The following is a 23,494-nucleotide window of genomic DNA, read 5'->3' on the forward strand; positions in this document are numbered from 1 at the left end:
GAAATCCTCAAAATTTGTCTTGCCCTCCACCAGTGGGAATTCCACTTAGGATACTTCCATTTGCTAGAGTCAGGTCTATGTCCACCCTTAGTTCCCTGTTCTTGTGGCTCCGCCTTGTAATTGGTAATCCTTTAGTTGGGTATAATATCCATTGTAAATGCCTATTTCCCCCCCAGGGTTGGAGGGTCTGTTATAAACTCTTAAATTTTAACCAGAATTAATGTTCCTTGAGACTTCATTTGTCTGCATAGTTTTCTGGTAGTAAATACTCCACATGGTCACTTAACATCCTACTTTATGTGGAGATGCATATATGTGAAATAGTCACAACTTTTAAAAAATATTTCCAAAATATATTTAAACCCAAAAGTGAGAGACTGTTACGCAAAAGGAGTCTGACTTAACATATACCAGGTGAGAGTCTGGTTTTGATATACAAGGTTAGAAGATGATGCCAGATTGGCCCCATGCTTTGAAAAGCAGAGTTTAATAAGAAGAAAAGTAAATTTCCATACTAAGTAGCTTTGGTTATATTGAACCCTTTAAAATCAAGCCCCATTTTTTAAGGAGCCAGTTGAAAAATACATCACAAGAAAAAAAAATGAAGTAACACAAAATAATTGGTTGATACAGGCTGGGATATCAAGACTTTCTGCAGGCTAGTTAATCATCCTTTAGCCCCATTGAAATCAATGAGACTGTTAATCATGACTGCCTTGTGTGACTTACTTTGTTGGGAGTCCAAAATGCATCAGTTAAGTATAATGTTACATGACATAAGTAAACTTAAGAGTGTTTACTTAATTAATCTCTATTAACTAGATTTTTTTTTTAAAAAAAATGTCTACTTGTGGTAGACTGTATATTTTTAAAAAGTTTCTGTGTGTTCTGAAATACCAATTCCTGCTTACTGAAATCCAGTTTTTGAAATGCCCATAAAGACGGCCAGTTAAGCTGCCAGCTATTGTGGTGGGGTTTTTTGTGATGTACATCCTTGTCCATTTTTTAAATTGGACTGAGACCAACCCTTTACTGAGACCAACTCTTTAATACTCAGTGGTTATGTTATTAAAAATGCTGATAAAGGCAAAGGTGGAATTCAACATCGCACTGATTTGATCATTCTGCCCCAGTGGAAGCATTTCTGCTTGGTGGGCAAAACAATATTTCCTCTCTACCCCACCACGCACTGTTCTGGAGCATGGAAAGGAGGAAGGGGAAAGCCCTGTTGTGCTAGCAGGAGTTCTTGTGCACTTCACTAGTGCACTAGGCTAGTTGAATCTAACCCCTAGTTTTTGCGTTTATAATTTATTTTATTTATTTATTTATTAAATTTGTATACTGCCCCTAAGTACAATATATTATGGGGCCGCTTTGGGTCATTTGCCGAGTCTTATTTGCTAGGTGTTGTCCATACAATTCTTATTGACTACGACATAGAGAATGAAATGCCTTCAGTTGGTTATAAGACCTATTATGTTAAAAGTAAAAACAACTATTCACAAACATTTCTGAAAACTAAATTGTGGATTAAGATTGAGAAAATTCTTGCTTGATGGATCAGTCTGCTTGAAGGGCCAGTAGCCAGAGGTAGGAAGAAACAACCAAGTTCCTTGAATTGAAACCAACATTTTGATGTGTCACTTAAGATCGGTTCATGCCTGTCAGTATTGGCACAGGAGACCCCAGCCATGAACATGCCTTATAATATTCATATTGCTGATAAATATGTGTTTCTAAAGTGTCCATTTTTTTGGTGCAGTGAATGCCCTTATGCAGCAGCTCAGGGAGCTGCTGATTCTAGCAAATTCATAACTTTTTTGAATTCCCTTTGTTGTTATTTCAATTGAGCCTCGCCTATTGGAAGAACAGTTATGAATTTGCTAGAACCAAGAGCTTCCTGAGCATGCATAATCTCCTTGAAAATCTACATTTCAAGGAAGGGTTTAGCAAAATGATGTCAGCCAAGTGGATAAATCTCCAAGACAGAACTGCTGAAGCAATAAACTATATAATGCTTCTGATATCTTTATTAAGAAACCTGTAAAGCGGTGGCATGACACTGACCAGCTGGCACCGTCTCTGCCAAGTTCCAAAATGGTTTTACATATATGAAATGCAAAAGTTTTCTCGGCTGCTAACAAAATAAAGGCAGTCGATTTAAATGTTTTGCAAATTTTCTGTTGCACCAATGTTGACCTCTTTGAACTGAAGATACTAATATTTATTTATTTATTTATTTATTCATTCATTCATTCATTCATTCATTCATTCCCTGCCCTTCTGGCTGAGTTTCCCCAGCCACTCTGGGCGGCTTCCAATCGAGTGTTAAAAACAATACAGCATTAAATATTAAAAACTTCTCTATAGGCAAGAGTTTGCCCCAAAAGTATTTGCTGTGGGACTTTTCTATGTGAGATTGCTACCAAACCAAATTAGAGATGCCTAAATAAATGTGTGGTTCAGAGACTGTTCAGGTATTTGCTTCCCTCTGTACTTGCTGAAATTGGGAGGTCAAAGTTATTTAAATGTGTGACCTCCTTTATTGCTAGATGCTGAAACTTAAAGGAAAGTCTGTTTCATTGTCCAGGATTAGAGGAATGTCATGTCTGGATAAAGTGGTCTCCCAGTTCATGCATTTATCTCTTTAGAGAGGAAGACCACAAAGCCCCGAGGCCTGTTCCAGTCTCTCAGAGAAGCAAGAAAAGTAGAGTAATTGCTGGACAGCTTCTCTGGCACCTCTGTTCCCCATAGTTCAAGTAGCTGCTAAATTGCGAATGCAAGAAAGTGGGATAAGGAAGGGAATGTATATGTTTTCTTGGATGGAGGAAACATTTTCCTCTTGAGCTATGTTTCCCATTTCTGAGATGTAATGGGGTAGTCTCAAACCCTTAACTAGATCTGTGTGCAAATATATATATATTAAAAAATCAGCCAGCAAGGGTAAACAAGATCTGTTTTTCCTTTTTTTATTAGCCCTTTATCCTGGATTTGACTGGAGAACATACTGAACACACCTATGGAGGTGTGGAATGCTCAGTCTGCATACAAGTGGAGGGAATGCAGATGATTTGGAACAGTCAGATGGAGATGACTCCTTGTAGGAAGATTGTCACTATCCCCCAAGAATGTGCTATCCCCCACAATGCCTCTTCTCAAATCAAATAGACTCTTAACGCTTATATCCTCTTACTTCAAAATGCCCTTTTATGTGTCCTACCTGAGGTATGAAAGTTAATGTGACTGAAGAGATCTTATAATAGCTTGCTTGTGGTGTGGGTAATATACCTCTCCATATTTTAACACAAAGCATTTGGTGTGAACACAGCTGTAAAGAACAGCCTAATATTAAAGTTTTTATAGAGGAGTGACTGACTATTGAATTACTTTAGCGCCTAGAATTAAAAGATGGTTGCAGACATGAAAATACCTGCACTTTGAGTCTGGTTTCTCAGATTATCCAAACTGATGCAAAGCTAACACACTTGCTAAGGATGCAGTAGTCTCTGTTCGCTTCCTCCCATTAAAGAAAAGGCTTGCATCACACAAGTGGCTCTCAATGCATGGTTTGCATCAATCAGAACTGCAAGCTTTGGGGTTCATTCTTGGAATAAAGGTTCTCCAGGACTGAGGGTGTATCTTACAATGTACCTTTTAATAGTGGCAAAATAGTTGTAGCTTTTTATCGACATTTCATTGCATGCACATGTGCACTTTTTGCAAAGTGCAAGTTCTTGACGCCTAAGAACTACCAAGCTTTTTGTAGTTAGCCTGTTTTCACAAGTAGTTGTCTCAGCTTTGTGTAAGATAGTTTATTATCGATCTGTAAGCTTCCTTCCTCAGAATTGCTCAGGATAGTATCCCATGAAGTTTATTCAGGAAGATTCAGGAATGTCCTTTAATACTAAATCATAATTGTTTCTTTTTGTCAGGACTGTTAATGATCAGGTCTTATGGTGGGAAGCTTTTAAAGCACTTTACTGTACATCCAACAGTAACAATGATGGGTGTGAGATAATATAAAGCAAAGTGCCTTTACAAAATGGCAGCACTTGCTGTAGGGGAATCGAAATTATTCTAAAGTGAAACACTTAATAGCAATCAGTGGACTGGAAGTGTATAGCTTACCCCATAGCCTTCTAAGCAGCTAATAACAAAGATTACGTTTCATTCTTTGCATGACCTATAAGAATTATGTGCAAAAGGGTTAATCAGTAAATACATTCTACCCATATTTTGTAAACTGTTTCCAAGAGTACTTAATATAATTCATATTTAATATGAATTTTTTGTGCAATACTAATAAGAAAAGCATTTCGGTGGAAATTAAGTTGTTTAAATCTCTGGTTCACACATTTTAATGCTGCTTTGTTATCTTTTAGTGTCTGCCTTTTTTTAAAAAAGCTGTATTTAAATGTACATGGTGCCAATGTGATATAGTAGTTAGAATGTTAGACTAGCACCTGAAACACCAGGGTTCAAATCCCCACATAGCCATACAACTCACTCTGTGATTTTAGGCCATTCACTGTTTCTCAGCCTAACCTGCCTCATGGGGGTTATTGTAAGGATAAAAATAATGAACCATTATTTGTTACCTTTAGCTCCCTGGAGGAAAAGTGGGATATGAACACAATAATAAAAGAAATACTTCAGTTCCTGTTAAATACGTACAGTGGTGCCTCGCAAGACGAAAATAATCCGTTCCGCGAGTCTCTTCGTCTAGCGGTTTTTTCGTCTTGCGAAGCAACCCTATTAGCGGATTAGCGCTATTAGCAGATTAGCGGCTATTAAAGGCTTAGCGGCTTAGAAAAGGGGGGGAGCGGAAAAAAATCGCAAGACTCACAAGACGTTTTCGTCTTGCGAAGCAAGCCCATAGGGAAATTCGTCTTGCGAAGCAGCTCAAAAACGGAAAACCCTTTCGTCTAGCGGGTTTTCCGTCTTGCGAGGCATTCGTCTTGCGGGGCACCACTGTACTGTTGTAACCATTTTTGCAGTGTCTTTAACAGAAAGGGAGGTGAATTTAAGGAAGCGTATAGAAGGAAAGTTCCCCATCATTGTTTTCCGCTACAGTTGCAGTTTTCCTTAGAGGCTTGCAAGGCAGTGTCTATGCACTGTGTGAAAAGGGGGTGTGGTGGGGGCTATTGAAGAGAGCAAGAGATGGGGCACATCATTTACGTATCTTATTGTGCACCTCACTATTGTGATCCAGTGATGGGTACAGTTCGGTGTACCACTGAAAGACTATTTTGATGTACTCCACTTAGTTCATATTATTGCCTTAGACACTCCAGGAGAAGATGAGGACTTTGAAGTGGGTGCAGACCTTGCCTGACCCTTTCTCCCTTTCCCCTCCCTACTGCAGAGGAGTGTAACCAGAGTAATTGGGGTTTGCTGCTTCTGGTGTGATGAGGGTGTGAGCATTCCCCCATGCTCAGGATAGGTTTGCTCTTAGGTGAAAGGTTGGGCTAAGCAGGGGTCAGCAAACTTTTTCAGCAGGGGGCCAGTCCACTGCCCCTCAGACCTTGTGGGGGGCCGGAATATATTTTGAAAAAGAAAAAATGAATGAATTCCTATGCCCCACACATAACCCAGAGATGCATTTTAAATAAAAGGGCACATTCTATTCATGTAAAAACATGCTGATTCCAGACCGTCCATGGGCTGGATTTAGAAGGCAATTGGGCCAAATCTGGCCCCCAGGCCTTAGTTTGTCTACCCTAAGGGGTGTGCATGTGCATTCACCTGTCTCCTAAGTGAGAGGTGGAATGTTGGGGAGCTGTATCTGTCGTGAGAGCATGAATTCAGCTCACAAATGTATATCAAGTGGAATTGGGGGCGGCATTTGGTGACTGGTGTTTTCTTATTGTTCCATATTTTTCCTTTTTATTGTACTTTTGCAGTATACTTTTATTGTATTTTCCTGTGTTAATATTCTGTTACTGCTTTGGGGACCTGACCAACCAATCAGCCATTCACTTGCACACATGCTTCAGCAAGAGTTGCCTTGATACAGGTGTCCCCCTACATGATGGACTTGTGCTTGACACAGTATACACGTAGCACTGGGAAATAACTGAATAATTCAGTTCAACTGTGGAAATGGTGGGATAGAGCTGGGGAGTCCAGAGCTCGTCAGTGAGAATAGGGGAAGCCCCAAGGAGACCAGAGGTGCAATGGGGCTTTGTTTACGCTGCTCAGCCTTCCTGCTGAACAGCTGATCTTCAGGGTAGTGCAACAGCAGGAGCTGCTGCTTTCCCTCACATCCTCCAGCCTCCTGCTGGCCTCAGAGCTTCAGTTCTAGTTGTGGATATGTTTGAATTGAAGAGAGAGCAGCAGAGAGGGCGTTTAGAGGGTGCTCCCCACTTACACAATTTCACTTATACGCACATAACCCCACATAAGTGGGGAGTAGCTTGTACCCTGTCTAGCTTCTACCCTCTTGCCCTTCTCACATACTGCATAACACATACTCAATTGCTGTTACTGGCAGCAACAGATGAGCAAGAATACAGGGTTTGGAGGAAGAAAGTAATGAAGAAGTGATCATCACAGAGACACAGGTCCCATACATTGAGGATGATGTTGAGTCTACTGCATTTCATGTGAAGAAGAGGGAGCCTTCAAGTGATCTAGCATACTGCTCAGAGAGGTGCTTGGGGACTGGACTCTGCAGGGTTCCAGGAGGCATTAATCTTTTAAAACAACACACCTCTCTTTCTTGCTCTAATTAATCCTTTAAGCAGTTTACTATTTGACTGTATGACCAATGGTGACCAGAAAACTGTGTGCGTTTCGGGGAGAACCTTGTCCTCTAGACTCTCTACACATGCTGTGTCTTGATGGGTTAGGCCGAGCTGTTGATGGATGCTTGATATAATTTATAATTGATAACTTTTATCTAAGGTGATAGTGGCTGGTCAGCAGTGCTTTGGGTGGGGAGGTCAAAGTACTGCTAACAGCCCTGTATCAAGTCATGATCCTTCATGCCCAGCCAGTACTGCTTTTTGGGAGTGGGTGGCGCTATGGTCTAAACCACTGAGCCTCTTGGGCTTGCTGATCGGAAGGTCGGCAGTTTGAATCCCCAAGATGGGGTGAGCTCCTGTTGCTCTGTTCCAGCTTTTGCCAACCTAGCAGTTCGAAAGCACGCCAGTGCAAGTAGATAAATAGGTACCATTGTGGCAGGAAGGTAAACAGTGTTTCCATGAGCTCTGGCTTCCATCATGGTGTTCCGTTGCACCAGTAGCAGTTTAGTCACGCTGGCCACATGACTCGGAAAACTGTGGACAAACGCCAGCTCCCTTGGCCTGAAGCGAGATGAGCGTCGCACCCCATAGCAGCCTTTGACTGGACTTAATTGTCCAGGGGTCCTTTTCCTTTTTTCCTTACTGCTTTTTGTGCCATATTCATCTTGGCTGAGAAATGGCCAGGAATTGCCTGCAGTTTGATAGCTTATATCTTGCAGTTATTTCAATAATCATTTGTCCTTCCAGAATATTTATTTTGTTTTTATTATGTGGACGTGCCACCCTTCTTCAGTGGAACTCAGTACACTGCCAAGTGGCCTCCCTGACCCATGGCAGGCTTAGCTTCAGAAAGGGTGGGGCATCAAGTGTCCCTTGGTTGTGCCTTGTGCCCATAGAACAGGTGTCAGAGTTTCATCTGGTTAACTGCTTGCTGGGTCAATTCAAGTTCTGCCTCATGGACAGCTGCTGAATAGTGGGATGAAACACTGTCAATGCCCAAAACATAAAGTCCCCATAACAGAATTCAAGATCAGGAGCAACTCTCCTGGGCGCATTCCTTCCCAGTCTTCTTCCCCATTGCCCCACCACCTGATTCCCAAAAGTTCCATTGCTTATCCATAATGGGTTTTTAAGTTTTCATGTTTGTACTACTTACACAGGTGCTAACATACCTACTGGTGCCATTTCTCGCCCACAACTGCTCTCCTTGGTGCTAGGTGAGGCTGTTTGGGAATTTGTCTGCAGAGTGGAGGGAAAGAAGGATCTTTTTCTGCCTCCCCATTTCCAGCCACTCTCTGAAGACTGGAGAAGAAATCCACATAAGAATATTAGGGGGGCGGGCAGGGGAAGCATGGCTTTGTTATTTGCAGTCTTTAGATGAGGACTAGATGACATTATTATTATTATTATTGTTGTTGTTGTTGTTGTTGTTGTTATTATTATTATTATTATTTTATTTTGTTGCCCCAGCTGCTCTGGGCAGCTTCCAGCACATATAAAAACATAATAAAACAACAAACATAAAAAACTTATTGATGTAAAATAAGCATAGGATTTTAGCTGGAGTTCGTTCATTTTCAGTCTTTCTATTTTTTAGGCACTTAGACATCCCGTTGTGGCGCCCGCAACCTAGGCTGAAGGGACCATTTGGCAAATAACTTTGATATCTGAGTTTCCAACACTGGTTTGAATTCAGCAATCTTTGGAGGGGCACGTCAGCCAACCTCCGCTTCTCAGAATTCAGTGAATGTGCCTGTAAAAGTGGTTTCAATGTAGGTCCCTAACAAGTTACTGATTAGTGGTGCGAATTGATTGCTTCTTTGGCATTGGATCCAATGAAAGCAGTCTTTCCACTTTACAGTTATTTCTGGCTCCGCCTTGGACAGCCACTGCCTGCTCGTTTACCCTTTTCTATTATATCATTTTCTTTCCCCCAACCCATCATGTCTAGCTGCTTATAGTTGCCTAGCAATGAGAGTGTGGAGAAAGGAAACTAAAGCAGTAACTTATGATCATATTCCTGTCCTATTTATCGATCCACCAAGGAACCTGCCCTGTCTAGTCTAAAATATCTATTGTTAGCCTAGCTGCTCTAGAATCCACCCTGAAAATTTGATCCGTGTTGTCCCTTTTTGACATGGCAGAAGATTAAAGTATGGCAGCCATACACAAAATCCTAGAAAGCAACAAATGTTTGGGAAAGGTAATGTCTTTCCTAATCTCTGAAATGAATCAATATAACAAGCAAAGCCGGTTGTAATCATTACAACATTTTGATTTTATTCAGCCAAATGTTCTCAAGTGCATTATGTCCAGTGCAAAAGCCAGCTCATGTTTTTGGTATTCCGTCTTTGGTTGCTAATAAGCAGAAGTATTGCATAGCTAGTAATTTCTGCTAATCTGTTGGGTTGAGGGGCAATCACACATCCAGTTACAGTACTTTATTTCAGTTTGTTATAGTGTGTTCTTTTTAATTCCTCATCTGTTTACTTTGCCATGAATTATTGTAGTGATTAATCAGCTATTGTTTATGTCAGTAGTTTGCCAAATTTCTTTTGGCATATATATTGCTTCAATCAATAAAAGGTTTTACCATCAAGTAAATAATATCTTTTCAGAGAGCCTTGGAATAAAATTCCTAGATAAACGTGTACTGTCTGAAAACACAGCCCTGCTGTTCTTGAAGTTTTATTGTGAATTTGAGTGAAAGGAGGGAAGCAAGTTTATATAAATTGTTGCCTGTGTATTCTGGCCCCATAGCTTGCGCAGAATTCTTTTCCAGGAGTACAGGGCACTTAAAATTCAAGGAAGACCCTGTCTTGACACGGCTCATAGGGTGTTGAAAAAGGAAGGATATCTTGATGTGTAGTTTCTTCACCACTACCACCAAGTTTATATTTCCCTGCCCCTGCTGCCTTCTACTAAAGAGTCCTTTAACTTCTAACTTAGTTTAATAAGGCTTCAGAAACATTAAAGTCCCAATAAGCTCAGTTTACTTAACTGTTGCTCCACACAAAACTTTTACTGTTTTGGAAAAGGCACTTTTAAGTAGCTTGAACATTGACCCACAAGAGCAGCCTAAATAAACCCAGAGTATATTCAGTTAAACCAATTTCCCTAAGCAAGCCAATACATATTTTTAAAGTTATGTCAGAATTCAGCTTCTAGTTATATTTGCAGACTTCTCTTCTGGCTTTTCTTCTGGAGAGGTCCAGGTATGCACTCTAATTTCCACAGCAGTCTAGTTCCTTGCTCTTAGTGTTTCAGCTCTTTAATCTCTCTCTTACTCCAACTCTTCCCTTGTATATTATGTCAACTCCTCCTCCTAACCTCTTTGTCACTCAGAAGGAAACTATACTCCTTGATTCGATTCCATTTCCCCTATTTTGTTATATTTCCTCCTCATGCTGCCTCTTTTGTCTTCAGATTTCATTCCCCTATAATTACCAAATTGTACTTTCAATCCTTGTATTTTTTGTAATTAAACAGTCTTTTTTTAAAGAAAAAAATCAACCATTTTATAAGCAAGACAGAACATAGCGAAACAATTTCATCTCTATATTTTCCATCACCTCTTTCACTGTTCTACCCTCACTCCACCCCGGAAGAATTTGGACACATCTGTTGGATGCAAGGCTTCGTTATCCACAAATTCAATGCTTTGGGTGATGTCTTGAAGATTCCTGGATTGCTGATCTGCACTTATGTATGTTCATTGTTGGAAGCTCATTAGCATTTTCATGCATGAAAAAGGACTTGTGGAAGGGGCTGGATTGCAGGACTGACTGGCTACCTTGCCAAGCCAAAATGTCTGAATCCCCGATGCTGATAGGTAACAATACAGACCTGGAACGAACTTAATACTGCCACTTGTTTAGGTAGTGCCTTTGCTTCTAAGACTTCACTCTGCATGTGCCTGTGCCAAGCAAGGGCTTTTGCCAGAACACCCAATATTTACATTATTATTATTACATTACTGATAGTCCCTCAGTTCTACAAATTACACCCACCGCCACCTTTTTCACTTGGCACCAATAGCAAGGAGACTTGCGAGCAGATTCCTAAATCTGATGTGGCAGGGAAGCTTGAATAATCCAGATCTCACACACCCTTTTTTTACACTGTTCATCCCTCCCTTTAAGGCTGATTGTGTCATACCTCATGTTACGGCCGCTTCAGGTTACGTGTTTTTGGGTTGCGGACCGCGGGAAACCTGGAAGTACCAGAACGGGTTACTTCCGGGTTTTGCCACATGTGCAGAAGCGCCAAATTGTGCCTGTGCAGACGCGGCGCTTCAGGATGCGAACTCTGTGGGTTGCAGACGTGCCTCCGTCTCAGATCCCGTCCGCAACCTGAAGTTCCACTGTACAGTGGTACCTCTGGATGCGAACATCCGGAGCCCTGTTCGCATCCAGAAGCGAACGCAACCCGTGTCTGTGCGGGTCGCGATTTGCCGCTTCCATGCATGCGTGTGACGTCATTTTGACCGTTTGCGCATGCGCGAGCAGCAAAACCCAGAAATAACACGCTCCGTGACTTCCGGGTCGCCGCAGCACACAACCCGAAAATACTTATCCTGAAGCTACTTCAACCCGAGTTATGACTGTACCTACTTTCAGTTCCATATTGTACTATATTCTGTATGGGAATAGAGCATACTCTGCAACCTGGTTTTGTGGAAGGGCTGGTTATCCACAAATAATTACTGTAGAATGGCCCCAAGATCATATTCTCAGGTCATAATGACTGTCCAAGAATAAACGTACAACTTTTTCTCTTTCTATTGTTTCCTCGATGCCCTCTCCTAATTGTCTGTCTTTCCCCTGTGTGACTGAACCCCGCCTCATTTGCAATTGGAGTTTGCTTCATTGCATTTCGGCCTCTCTCACCGCCTGCCAGATCGCCAGCACCCTTTGCTCTCCTTTCATACAGCAATAGTAATGGTTTCCCTCCTGCCTGTTGGTATGGCTTACCGATGTACCTGCTCTGCGTGACTGTAAGCCTATAATAATTGCAAACTCTGGAAATTGTGTTCTGTTGCTTATTTTCTCCGGTTTGCAGTGGAGGAAGCAATGTCTCAGTGCTGCAGAGTGTCTCAAGGTTCAGGATCTTGAAAAGGACACTTGTGATGGTGACATTTGTAGACTTCTATGTATGGGTGTGTGTGTGTGTGTGTGTGTGTGTGTGTGCGTGCGTGCGCGTGCGTGCGTGCTCAGGGACACATGTTTAACAGTACCACGTTCTACGCTCAGGCAGGAATAACCAGCTCCTTAAATATAAGATGGGGCACACCAGAAGTACATGTGAAAAGGATCTCAGGGTCTTAGTAGAGCACAAGCTTAACATGAGTCAACAGTGTGATTCAGCAGCAAAAAAGGCTAATGCTATTCCAGGCTGCATCAACAGAAGTATAGTGTCCAGATCAAGGGAAGTATTCTGCCTTGGTCAGACCACACCTGGAACACTGTGCGCAGTTCTGGGCACCATAATTTAAGAACAATGTTGACAAGCTGGAATGTGTGCAGAGGAGGTCAGCCTAGATGATCAAGGGTCTGGAAACCAAGCCTTATGAGGAACAGTTGAAGGACCTGGAAGAACTTTCTGATAGTAAGAGCTGTTCGACTGTGGAACAGACTCAGGAGGTTTTTGACTCTCCTTCCATGGAGGTCTTTAAGCAGAGGTTGGACGGCCACCTGTCCTGGAAGCTTCAGTTGATATTCTTGCGTCTGTTTATTTATTTTGCATTGTAGGGGGTGGGCTAGATGACCCTACAGGGTCCCTTCCAACTCTACAATTCCGTGATTGGAAGTGGGTTGCCGGAAGGGGGGGACAGCCTCCTGTGAACGCAGCATAGAAATGCAGTGGGCTGTTGCTGTCCCTCCTGTTAGTTCCCATGCAGACTAATAAATTTTGAGGGCTAATTTGCTCATCTTATTTACTCATTTAATTACTTACTGTGTTTATGCCCTGCACCCCCACCATCCAAGAGCTGCCAAGGTAGCTATCGTACAACACCACTAAAAATATAAGAACCATTAATTTCAACAGCAGCACGTGCAAAAGAAACTCCATAAAATAAAACTTCAACATGAGCTTGAAAAACCTGGATATTTATTTTTTTAAAATGGATATTTATTTTTTTAATATTTATTTTGGATATTTAATATATTTTGGATATTTTAATATATTTATTTTGGATATCTGGATATTTATTTTTTTAAAAGCACATGTGCCTAAATAAGATTAGTGTAGATGTCAGGCCGCTCTTCCTAAGGAGGGCATTCATCTCCGAAGTTGGGACTCCTGAAGCAGAGCCTAGATTATGGTCTTGGTGTTTGGGCAGCCTGTTACAGGAGAAGGAAGTCCAATTAATAACCTGGTCCTTTGCAGGAAACCCAGACTACATTTCAGATGGCTACAGAGCTGTCTTCGTGTTAACTACCTGAGCATGTGTTGCTGGTTATTGTATAATGCTCCTACAAGAAAAAATCATGTATTATTTTTGGTAACAAATTTTAAACTTTCCCAAGAAAGAAACCGTCTGTTCATGAAACTTAAACTATAGAAGAGAGAATCTAAATCCAGATCAGAAGTTTTCTTACGATTGGTGTTGGTTAAGATTCATAGATGGTTAAGATTAGCTGGCTAGGTAGCTGCCTCTTGTGTTTTGAGGAAATCCTAAAATCTCACACAAGCTTTGTGTAAAAGCTACTGTCTTCTACTGTGTACTTTTGTAACTGTGTGTTGAGAAGATACCCAGCTCTAAGAAATGAGATTGTTTACGGTTCAGTTTTATCCTTAGTGCATTATTTCTCGTGCTGCACTTGTAGAGGTTTCAACATGCTTAAAACAGTCAGCAGTGTGTCTGAATTCTCATGCCGTAAGGGTTAAAGGCGTCTCTTGTAGTGAGAACTGAAATGTTGTCTTCCAGTTCATGTGCAAAGGCAGAGTACGGTTTCCATGGAAACTCATGGAATAATGTGTTTCATGTCTTCCTCTTGCATTCTGATAGTAACATATCCCTGCATGCAGAATCTTCAGAGTTGGATACCACTGTAATGGAAGGAAGTGCATTTTATTTTTTAAAAAGGTGCAGCATTTTGTAAACCTTAAATTAAGAAACATAGCTAGAGCAAGCAAAGCAGGTCAGTGGTCCTGTATAAATTGCTCGTGGGTCTAAGCCAGTATTTCTAAACCCACGTTTTCACCTGTGATATTTAATATATGTTTTCCCAATCTAGGTGATCACAGTTGATTTTAAATGTCATGGAAATGCAGCCTTCCACAAATAGGTTGTCTTATTTTTCCAAAATAGAAGCACACTGGGGATAAACAAATAATTTCAGAAATTAGAGGGACCTGTGACAGGATAATAATAATAATAATAATAATAATAATAATAATAATAATAATAAAGGTTCCGGGAAAGGAAGTCTGTGACATGGGTGTGCATCTCCCTTACGCAGCTGTGTGTCAGCCTCGCCCATCTTGTTTGTGAGGGAAACTACAGGTTGGGTTTCCCTTACGTTTTCAGGGTCCTAGAGAAATGCAGCTTTCTTTTACCTGGCTGTAAAATTGTCTCATTTGATTTGTGCAATGCTGGGTTTTTAGTCTGAGATGCTAAATGGAATATGCTATCATGAAAGCAAAAATTGTGGAGATGGAAACTTTACTAGGCAAAAGACAACACCCTTGAAATTTGCAGGGTGGGGTTAAGCCTAAGGTTTCAGAGAGTATTATGCCTCTAAAATTTCTTTTAATAGCTTATAGAACGGTGGCTGCAAATGTTTGCGCATGGGAATGAATTTATATGTGTGAAGAATTTTCACCTTTTCATCTGGCAGTGGCTACCAGGAGATGATGTCACCTTGCAGCCGATTGGTTGTTTCAGTACCTAGTGCAGGGAAGAGAGAGAAGGATGCCGGCACAAATCTCCGTGGTGGATCTATGGTGTTTTCTGACAGTTTTTCACAGAATATTTTGATTAGCACTGAGATTTTCCATCCATGTGGCCATGTGAGCAAGTGAGAGTATCTAAGTGCAAGGGGCATTGAGAGCTGTCAGAGGAATGAGGCGGCTGATCTGCAAACGGATCTGTGATTGTAAGTGCTGAAATCAGGGTGGAAGAAATGAAGCAGGGAGTGTTAGTAGACACACTGTGGGAGGAGGATGTGTAGTAGAGACGGCAAGCATGAGTAGTAGAAAAGCAGAGGTTTTGTTCTCTGTTAAAATGCTGGGAATGAATTTAATTGCGAGAGTTCGGTTTTAGCAATAAATTAGAAATGGACAATACTTGCCTTGTAAAATATTTTTTCTTGTTGAAATATTAGAATTTTTAAAATGTTCCCCCCCCACCATCATTTGCAAATCCATTATATGAAATGAAATGGCTTCCCCCCCTTTCTTTTTATTACTTGTCTACAGCTTTGAAGACAAAGGGCGTAATAATTAGTATTGATTTTATTTGATTTTTGGCAACTTCTGAGTGAATGCTGCTCAAAAGGCACTTCTTTCTTTTTTAAAAGGATTATAACACAAGATTTTGTTTTCAAACCTCCTTTCCAGATAAAAGCTTTGATGATGAAGAGTCAGTGGATGGAAACAGGCCATCTTCAGCTGCCTCAGCCTTCAAGGTTCCTGCAGCCAAAAAACCTGCAACTCCCTCAAATACTTCAAGAAAGCCAGGTTCTGCTGGTGGGCCTAAGGTTGGAGGTAAAACCAAACTATTGACCCTTGAGTGTTCTTCCCCATTCCCCCTTTTCTGTCTTTCTTCTCTTTGCTGACCCTGTCTCAGCCATAACTCATATTGAGGAACTTCGAAGGGTAATGTTTAATTCATAACTGCAGTCTTTTTTGCAGACCTAGAAAGTGTGAAGAACCTTGGCAAAGTGTGTGCATACATGAATTAGTGCATGTGTGTGGATGTAGATGATATTCCAGTTAATATCCAGAGAACCATAACTGAACCGAACGTGAAGTTTTTAAATGCTTGTTTTGTATTGTATCATTAGCTGTTCACACTCTTGTGAATAGTTGAATTTACATTTTATATTTACTTACATTGCCTAGTGATGAATCTAATGCTTTAATGCTTTACTTGATACCGAAACATACCTGCAGTTATATAAAAACTTGGAAACAGGTAAAATAATATCTTAAGTGGACTCAAGCCATTTGTTGGGGGGGGGGGTGTAGACCACACCACAGTGCTGTGATATTAATTCCTGTGTAAGTGTGGCAGATTTGGTTCATAGACAAATCTATTTTGCATATTTACATGCATGTCCCTAGGAATTTTAAGTTGGAAGACATTTATTTTCTTTTGAAATGGCTGGAAACAGGACTTTCTAAAGCAAATAACATTTCTCTTACTGTGATCATTTAAGTATAATCAAAATTACAATTGCAAAATTTAATATAGGCTACTGATGCACTGAATTTATATTTAAGATGCAGTTGTCTGTCTGAAAGGTTTAGTTAATGTTACATTTTCCATTTTGACTTTTATTGTGTGGTTTTAAATCGTTGCAGATGTTGCATTATGAAAGCTGGAAGGATTGTTACTCATGTTTTCTGTGTGAACCGGGTAGCTCCTTAAGATCAGCTGGGGCTTTGGTTCTGAAACTTATCTGGACCACACTTTCAAAATAAGAATTTGCTCATGCCACGCTGAGTTTTTTATTGATAAGAAATTTATTGGAAAACACAACTAGGATTGTACTCCGTATCACTTGATGCTCTTGCTCTAATTTTGGAAAGATATCTACCCCTATTCTGCAAATAAATAAATAAAAATTGATGCTATGCTATACTACATTACCCTAAACTGAAATGTTTAACAGTTTCTTTGATCGTCCTTGATTCTTCTCACCACGTTTGCCATCCTCTCCTGCCACACCAGTGTGGCACACCACACCCTTGGGGAACCGCTGATGTAGGACATGAATGCTGCAACCCTGGGCAGGCAATTAAACATAGCAGTTGTAAAAAAAAGGTTACATTGCCCTGTATAATTCTGTATAGTACAACAGGTGTGCACTGGATGCTGGGTGAAATGCAAACCCAAGATTTTCCTTTGTAAACAAAGGATCTGAGTTTACTTTTTGATAAATTCTTAGCATTTTACTCTAGGTTTTGTTTGAATTATTCTTTATTATAATTTCCTCTGAAATTCTGTTCCTCATTTCTTTTCTTTTCTAAGACTGGCTTTATAGATACTAGATGTTTCAGCAAAAACCAAACTCATAGAACCTTCATTCAGTACTTCACTGGTTTTTGTACGTGTGATGTAAAAACAATTCACCTCTACTTTGTATAGTAGAGTAAACTCATTTTTTCTGATAATGCATAACCCTGGCAAAGAAAACAATAACTTTAAAACATGCACATGTAACTTGGGTTGGCACAGTTGTTAAGCCAAAATAGGTAAGCCAAAATGCACTGGTACATGAGCAGTCTTTCTGTGGTGTGAGTAACATAGTTCTTGGGCTTCTTTCTGGTGTTAGCTCAAAGTGGTAATAATCAAAATTGGATGTGAATGTTCATTAGTTTGTTGAAACATTTTGCCATTGGTGGAAAGCTATCTTGCCTGCAACCCCTTTCCACCAACGTCGAAACAAGTATCTCAGTTTCCCTGCACCTCAATGAAAATTGGGACTATATACATTCACACTTCGGTTGTCAAATGCAATCCGTTCCGGAAGCCCGTTCGGCTTCCGAAATGTTCGACAACCGAGTTGCAGTTTGCAGTTGGCTGCAATAACTTCTTGCACTCAAGCGGAAGCCGTGTCAGACTTTTGACTTCTGAAAAACGTTTGAAAACCGAGAGACCCCAGAAAGTTTTAATAAAAGGCATGACAAAAATTGTATCTAAAAACTAATTTTTAATCTGTATATGCTCAGGTGTATACTGTATTTTTCCGTGTACAAGACGCCCCCTACTTTTGGGGACCCCAAATTGAGAAAATGGGGAGAGACGGACCAGAGTTACTAAGCTTTTTTTTGGAGAGGAATGCCCCCAAGATCACTCACCTGATACTGCCAATCACACGTGTCGCAGAAGAAAACAAGCGTCTGCTCGCTCCCGACCAGCAGCCGCCATTCGCACACACAATTGCCGCAGTGGCAACCAATCCGCAGCAGCCCTTGATGCAGCCACTAATCACCCACCCAATCGCTGCTGACAAGCTCATGTTCGCAGCTGCAACCAATCCCCCATCCCGCATATGCACTATCCATGTATAAGACGCCCCCGATTTTTAACCTTATTTTAGAGTAAAAAAAACCCTTGTCTTATACATGGGAAAGTATGGTAATCCTCTTCTCTCAAAAGTTGGTGAACCCAGAGACCTCAAATACAACAAAAACATGTATTCAAAATAGTTATGGCATATGTTCTCATTGGTGACACACACATTTTACATGCTCTGTTGAGATGAAGTTTATTGAGCATGACTCCATTGACTGCTACTCTAGTTAGATGACACAACCCATGGCTTCATTTCTCATGTCACATTAAACCATAATAATAATAATAATAATAATAATAATAATAATAATAATAATAAATTTTATTTATATCCCACCCTCCCCAGCCGAAGCTGGGCTCAGGGCAGCTAACAGCAATCAAAATAATCCAACGTTCTAAAAACATTTCATTATAAAAATTAATTAAAATCAAATTGGTGGCAACCATTAAGCAAAATTCTGTGCAGAATGTTATTTAGCAGATGTTCCTGCGGTATTCCTCACCTGCTGCTGCACTACATACTGGGGGGAAAACCCTAGAACATGTCTTGTTGTGTCTTCCAAACCTAGGTTGACTTGTTCCTAACAAATGACCATGACAAACTTGCTATGACCTGTGGTTTATTTGGAGGAAATAAAACTTGAACCTGGGTTTGGAGAACATGGCAAGCTGGTCTCTGACTAATTTTGCAGCAGGATTGGAGAGTATTTGAGCTGCTGGTTCACACTGACATGGGCAATTTTTTTAGTTTGACATATGAGCCATCTCACCTATGTAAACTCAGGTGGTAGCCATTTCTAATCTGATGCAGTTAATACATAAATGTGGGCATAGGAATTTAGAATCAATTTGGCTTAGCATGTTGTATGAGCCAGATCACATATATCTTACGTTTTTCTAATTTAAACATTTGCTAGAAGTCGCCCTCTAGCAAAGGTGTATGCACTCAAGTGTGAAAAGAACATTGCTGTTTTTATTTACATGCAAAGTTATATTTCACCTAGTAGGTCACAAACATGTTGTCTAATAAGTTTAATGAGTTGCCTAAAGATATGTCAAGTGGCATTTTAATATACAGAATTAGTTAAAGCATTTGCTTTCCTAAGCTTGAAACTAACACATTTTAGTTGTCTAAACTTTTATATTACAGGCTTTGCATTTTAAGGCCTGTGTTAACATATTATTTTACAATACTTTTAGCCCAGTGCAAGTGTCAGTTTTCATTCCTTTTAATAACAACAATAATAATATGGATTCCTCCAAATGTTGCTTATTTATTTCTGCAGACTGCTGCCGTATCTGTTTGCTTTCAGACTTTCTGCCTTCAAGGAACTGCCTAAATTAACTTTTCTCCAAGAACTTCTTGAACATTTCACATGGAACCCTGTACACTTTTGAGGAATACACACTTGATTGATGAAGATCATTTAGCTAATGTCAGGCCTTACCATTGTCTCACGTGAGCTTTGTGTCACATGAACACACTGGTCATGTGTACTGTCACAGAGTGCGCTCTTGTGATTCCACACTACAATACTAGTAGTAGTGGACAAACTGTGATTTGGGTAGGTCTGACCACTATTACACATTACCTTATTGGGGAGTCGCTAATAAAGTTCTCAAGAACCACTGGAACACAGTTTACAAACACTTCCATAAATATTAAGCCATGGTTAGGAGTTGGTTTATATTCTGAATTGTCATGGAGCTGTTAACCATAGTTTCCCAATTCAGATGAAATGGGGAATTTTGTTAATGGAAGACTTCCTGGTTCCATGCTCACACATGAGAACCATGGAACGAGTGTGGAGCCCAAAGGCTTGTCCATAGCAGCTTGTTGAGCCAATATATGTTCATGCGAACACAGCACTGTTTCATTGTTCATTGGTGATAAGCCTCTTTGAGCCACTTGTTGCAATTGGTAAAGCCAGCTGTGTGCAATGCTTCTAAATGCTGAAAATGGAAAACATATTTGGGGCAAACTCAGTCTTGTAAATTCTCAGTCTCTGACATAAATCTTTTTTCCATCCATGCAAAGAAATTTCTAATTTTGACCTTTCTTAACTTCCCTGCTTATATAGAGTGCCACTTTCTTGGGCTGGAGGCATTCTTCCTCCTTCTTTAGTTTCATCCTAATCACTGCTGCCTAATTCACTTCATTGGTATTAATTGATGAACCACATTAAGAAGCACAATAATCCTTTGGCTCTTTATATTCACACCCTACTTTTCTTTATCTTTGTCTTCCAGTCTGTCTTGCCAGTGCTTCCAGCTTTTATCCCTTAGTGTGTTATGGTTGGAGATACTAGACTTAGTCCTTTTTTTCTTTCTTTTGACCTTTGAGCATGGGAGAGCCACAGTTGTTGTCATCATTTTTGCCCACCCCTCAGAGGCAGAATAAATTATGCAAACTATGCAAATCTACATAATTATATGGGTGACAGAATTCAGGTTTTCTTGTTGCCCTGGCAGGGAAGGTTGGCATTCTTGTAAATATTCAGCAGTGCCCTGTGGTAGTTCAAGCATTTTAAATTGTATCTTATGTAATAAAACCAGTAATTTAATTAGTCTGATTGTTTCTTAACAGTAGTTTAAAATCCCAGGCAAAATACATGTTTTTGTTTTTATTAGACCAAAGCTTTATTGAATATAACAAGCAGACATACAAGCAAACATTTATGCAAATATATATAATTGCAGTCTTATCACTTACAGGCACCACCAAGGAAGGAGGAGCTGGTGCTGTTGATGAAGATGATTTTATAAAGGCATTTACAGATGTTCCTACTGTACAGGTAAGGTGAAGTCTGTTTGGTTCATGATAAGATTTCAATTTGGGAGCACTTCAATTTTTTTGCAAATTTGCTTTTTGCTTCACTCCTCTTTTAATAACTGAATGTTTACTGAGTTCCATGGGCTGCCTTGAACTCGAGGAAAGGTGTGCTAAAAAGGTTTGAATGAATGAATTTTCTTTTGGGGAGGTCTGGTAGCTGAGTTAAATTCTCACACTCAGGTGTTAAATTATAAATATATTTGGGAATAATCTTCCATATCAGATTGAGTAGGATGAGAGTGAAGGGTGCAGTTTAGCTTACTTGCATGAACTTGTGTGGCTTGAGAGAGTTTTACTGGTCAGGAATCTGTAGGATAAGACTCTGACCACATCTGCTTGTGGCATACGACAGCTATGGTAAAGTGGATTAATCCTAAGTGGCTTAAATACATATTGTGGAGGAGTCTGTCTTGAGCTGGGCATTGGACAAGGTAGTGATCAAGGCCTTTGCAGCGTTTTTCCCTGTAAATAAAGTATTAGCTGAAATTTCACTTATTCTATTATAAAATTACATGGTTGTAGTGTACATTCCTAAGTGCCAGACCAAGCAAAATGTGTTAGTATATTTTGAGAGCAAATTTCAAAAGGAATTATGCTTTTTAAATGGAGGCAAGCAGGTGACTTGCACACACATATATACTTGGGAGAGGGGAAACAGCCCAACAAAATAATCCTTAAATTCTGTTTTGGTCATAGGTGTCCTGGCAGCATTGAGACAAGGCATCTTATGTGATAAAGCATTAGCTTTCATTTTTTCTCTGCTCAGCATCCTTCTGAGAGAGTGCATGTGTGACACTCACAAATCTAAATTCCTACTGTCAAAACATATGCATAGTGTGTTTCATCAGTCTATAATAATTCTACCTATACTTCTTCATTAGGACAATAGAATAGATATAACACAGCATGTAGGAATTGTTAGATAGGGGTGGGGCAGAGGCAATGTGAGGAGTCAACAGCTAAGCACAGACCATGCTGGAGACAGCATACCGTATTTTTCGCCCTATAAGCCGCACTTTTCCCCCTCCAAAAATGAAGGGGAAATGTGGGTGCGTCCTATGGGGCGAATGCAGGCTTTCGCTGAAGCCTGGAGAGCGAGAGCGGTAGGTGCGCACCAACCCCTCTCGCTCTCCAGGCTTCGCGGACCTCTCCTCAAGCAGCGGGAATGCTCCCGCTGCTTGGGGAGAGTTGTCGGCATCCCGAAGCCTGCGCGCGCTGATCTCAGCGCGTCCAGGCTTCGCGGATCTCTCCCCAAGCAGCGGGAACGTTCCCGCTGCTTGGGGAGAGTTGCCGGCATCCCAAAGCCTGCGCGCGCTGATCTCAGCACGTCCAGGCTTCGCGGATCTCTCCCCAAGCAGCGGGAACGTTCCCGCTGCTTGGGGAGAGTTGCCGGCATCCCGAAGCCTGCGCGCGCTGATCTCAGCGCGTCCAGGCTTCGCGGATCTCTCCCCAAGCAGCGGGAACGTTCCCGCTGCTTGGGGAGAGTTGCCGGCATCCGGAAGCCTGCGCGCGCTGATCTCAGCACGTCCAGGCTTCGCAGATCTCTCCCCAAGCAGCGGGAACGTTCCCGCTGCTTGGGGAGAGTTGCCGGCATCCCGAAGCCTGTGCGCGCTGATCTTAGCGCGTCCAGGCTTCGCGGATCTCTCCTCAAGCAGCGGGAGCCACCGCTGGGCTCCCACAGCTTGCAGAGAGCTGCCTGTTTGGGGGCTGGGGTCGGGGGAAGCTCGGGCTGCCCCAGCCCCGCGCCTGGGGGGGAAATAATTTTTTCCCCTTTATTTCCCCCCAAAAAAACTAGGTGCGTCTTATGGGACGGTGCGTCCTATAGGGCGAAAAATACGGTATGCTTCAGCCACGTTTTAGGATTCTCTCTGCAACAGGAGGCCATTTGATGAAATTACACTACATAGTTTTGGAATCTTGATGTTTCTTATCTATAACAAACATACAGTCATTTTAGCCAAGTTCTGTTATTTCTGATAAATTGTTTGGCTCATTGTGGCCTCAGAGTTTCACCAACAACAATCCAGTATACCCGGGCCTTTTTTTTTAACTACATCAAAATTGATTTTCACTAGCTCTAAACTGTTTGTGTAAATGGTGTGAAATTAAAGCTTAAACTGTATTGATGGTCATTGCAGCGGGACTTCTATAAACTTTTCTCGTATGGATACGTAAGTCCTTCCTGTTCAATTAGAACACAGTAAAGCAAACCATTTTAGCAAGCACTTACTGTTATTATAGTACTATTATAGTAAGGTTGACATTTCTAAAATATGCATTGAGAAGAAATACAGGCAAAGTCCCCACTTACACGGAGGTTGCGTTCCGGGCTGCTGCGCACCTAAGTGAAATTGCGTAAAGTGGAGATCACCCTTTAAACACCCTCTGTGCTGCTCTCCCTTCAGTCCATACCCAAAATACTGTATCCCAAAATACCCACAACTAGAATGGAAGCTCTGGGGTCAGCAGGAGGCTACAGGACATGCAGGAAAGTGGCGGTGGCTGCTTCGCTACAGCGCATGTTAGCTGTTAGGCGGGGAGGATGAGCAGTGTAAGCAAAGCCCTTCTGTGCCTCTGGTCTCTTTGGAGCTTCCTCCATCCTCACTGACCTCACCTTTGGGCTCCAAGGAGGGTCTCCGCAATTTCAACTTTCTGCACCATCCCCGT

General features: G+C 41.1%; 1 protein-coding gene across 31 annotated transcripts in view; it reads left to right on the forward strand.

Moving 5' to 3' along the window:
• Positions 1–23,494, forward strand: part of CLASP2 (cytoplasmic linker associated protein 2) — a 125,093-nt gene that overhangs the window by 36,359 nt on the left and 65,240 nt on the right. For 25 of the 31 annotated variants that reach the window (XM_082192716.1, XM_082192745.1, XM_082192738.1 and 22 more), the window contains 2 exons: positions 15,312–15,458; positions 20,710–20,789. In XM_082192716.1, coding sequence (XP_082048842.1) covers positions 15,312–15,458; positions 20,710–20,789 — 227 coding nt within the window. Of the gene's footprint in view, positions 1–14,665; positions 14,849–15,311; positions 15,459–20,709; positions 20,790–23,494 lie in introns of those variants that run through there. The other 6 variants (XM_082192735.1, XM_082192739.1, XM_082192736.1 and 3 more) reach the window with 4 other exon arrangements.

Source organism: Podarcis vaucheri, assembly GCF_965113315.1.
Source record: "Podarcis vaucheri genome assembly, chromosome: 12".
Lineage (NCBI taxonomy): Eukaryota > Metazoa > Chordata > Lepidosauria > Squamata > Lacertidae > Podarcis > Podarcis vaucheri.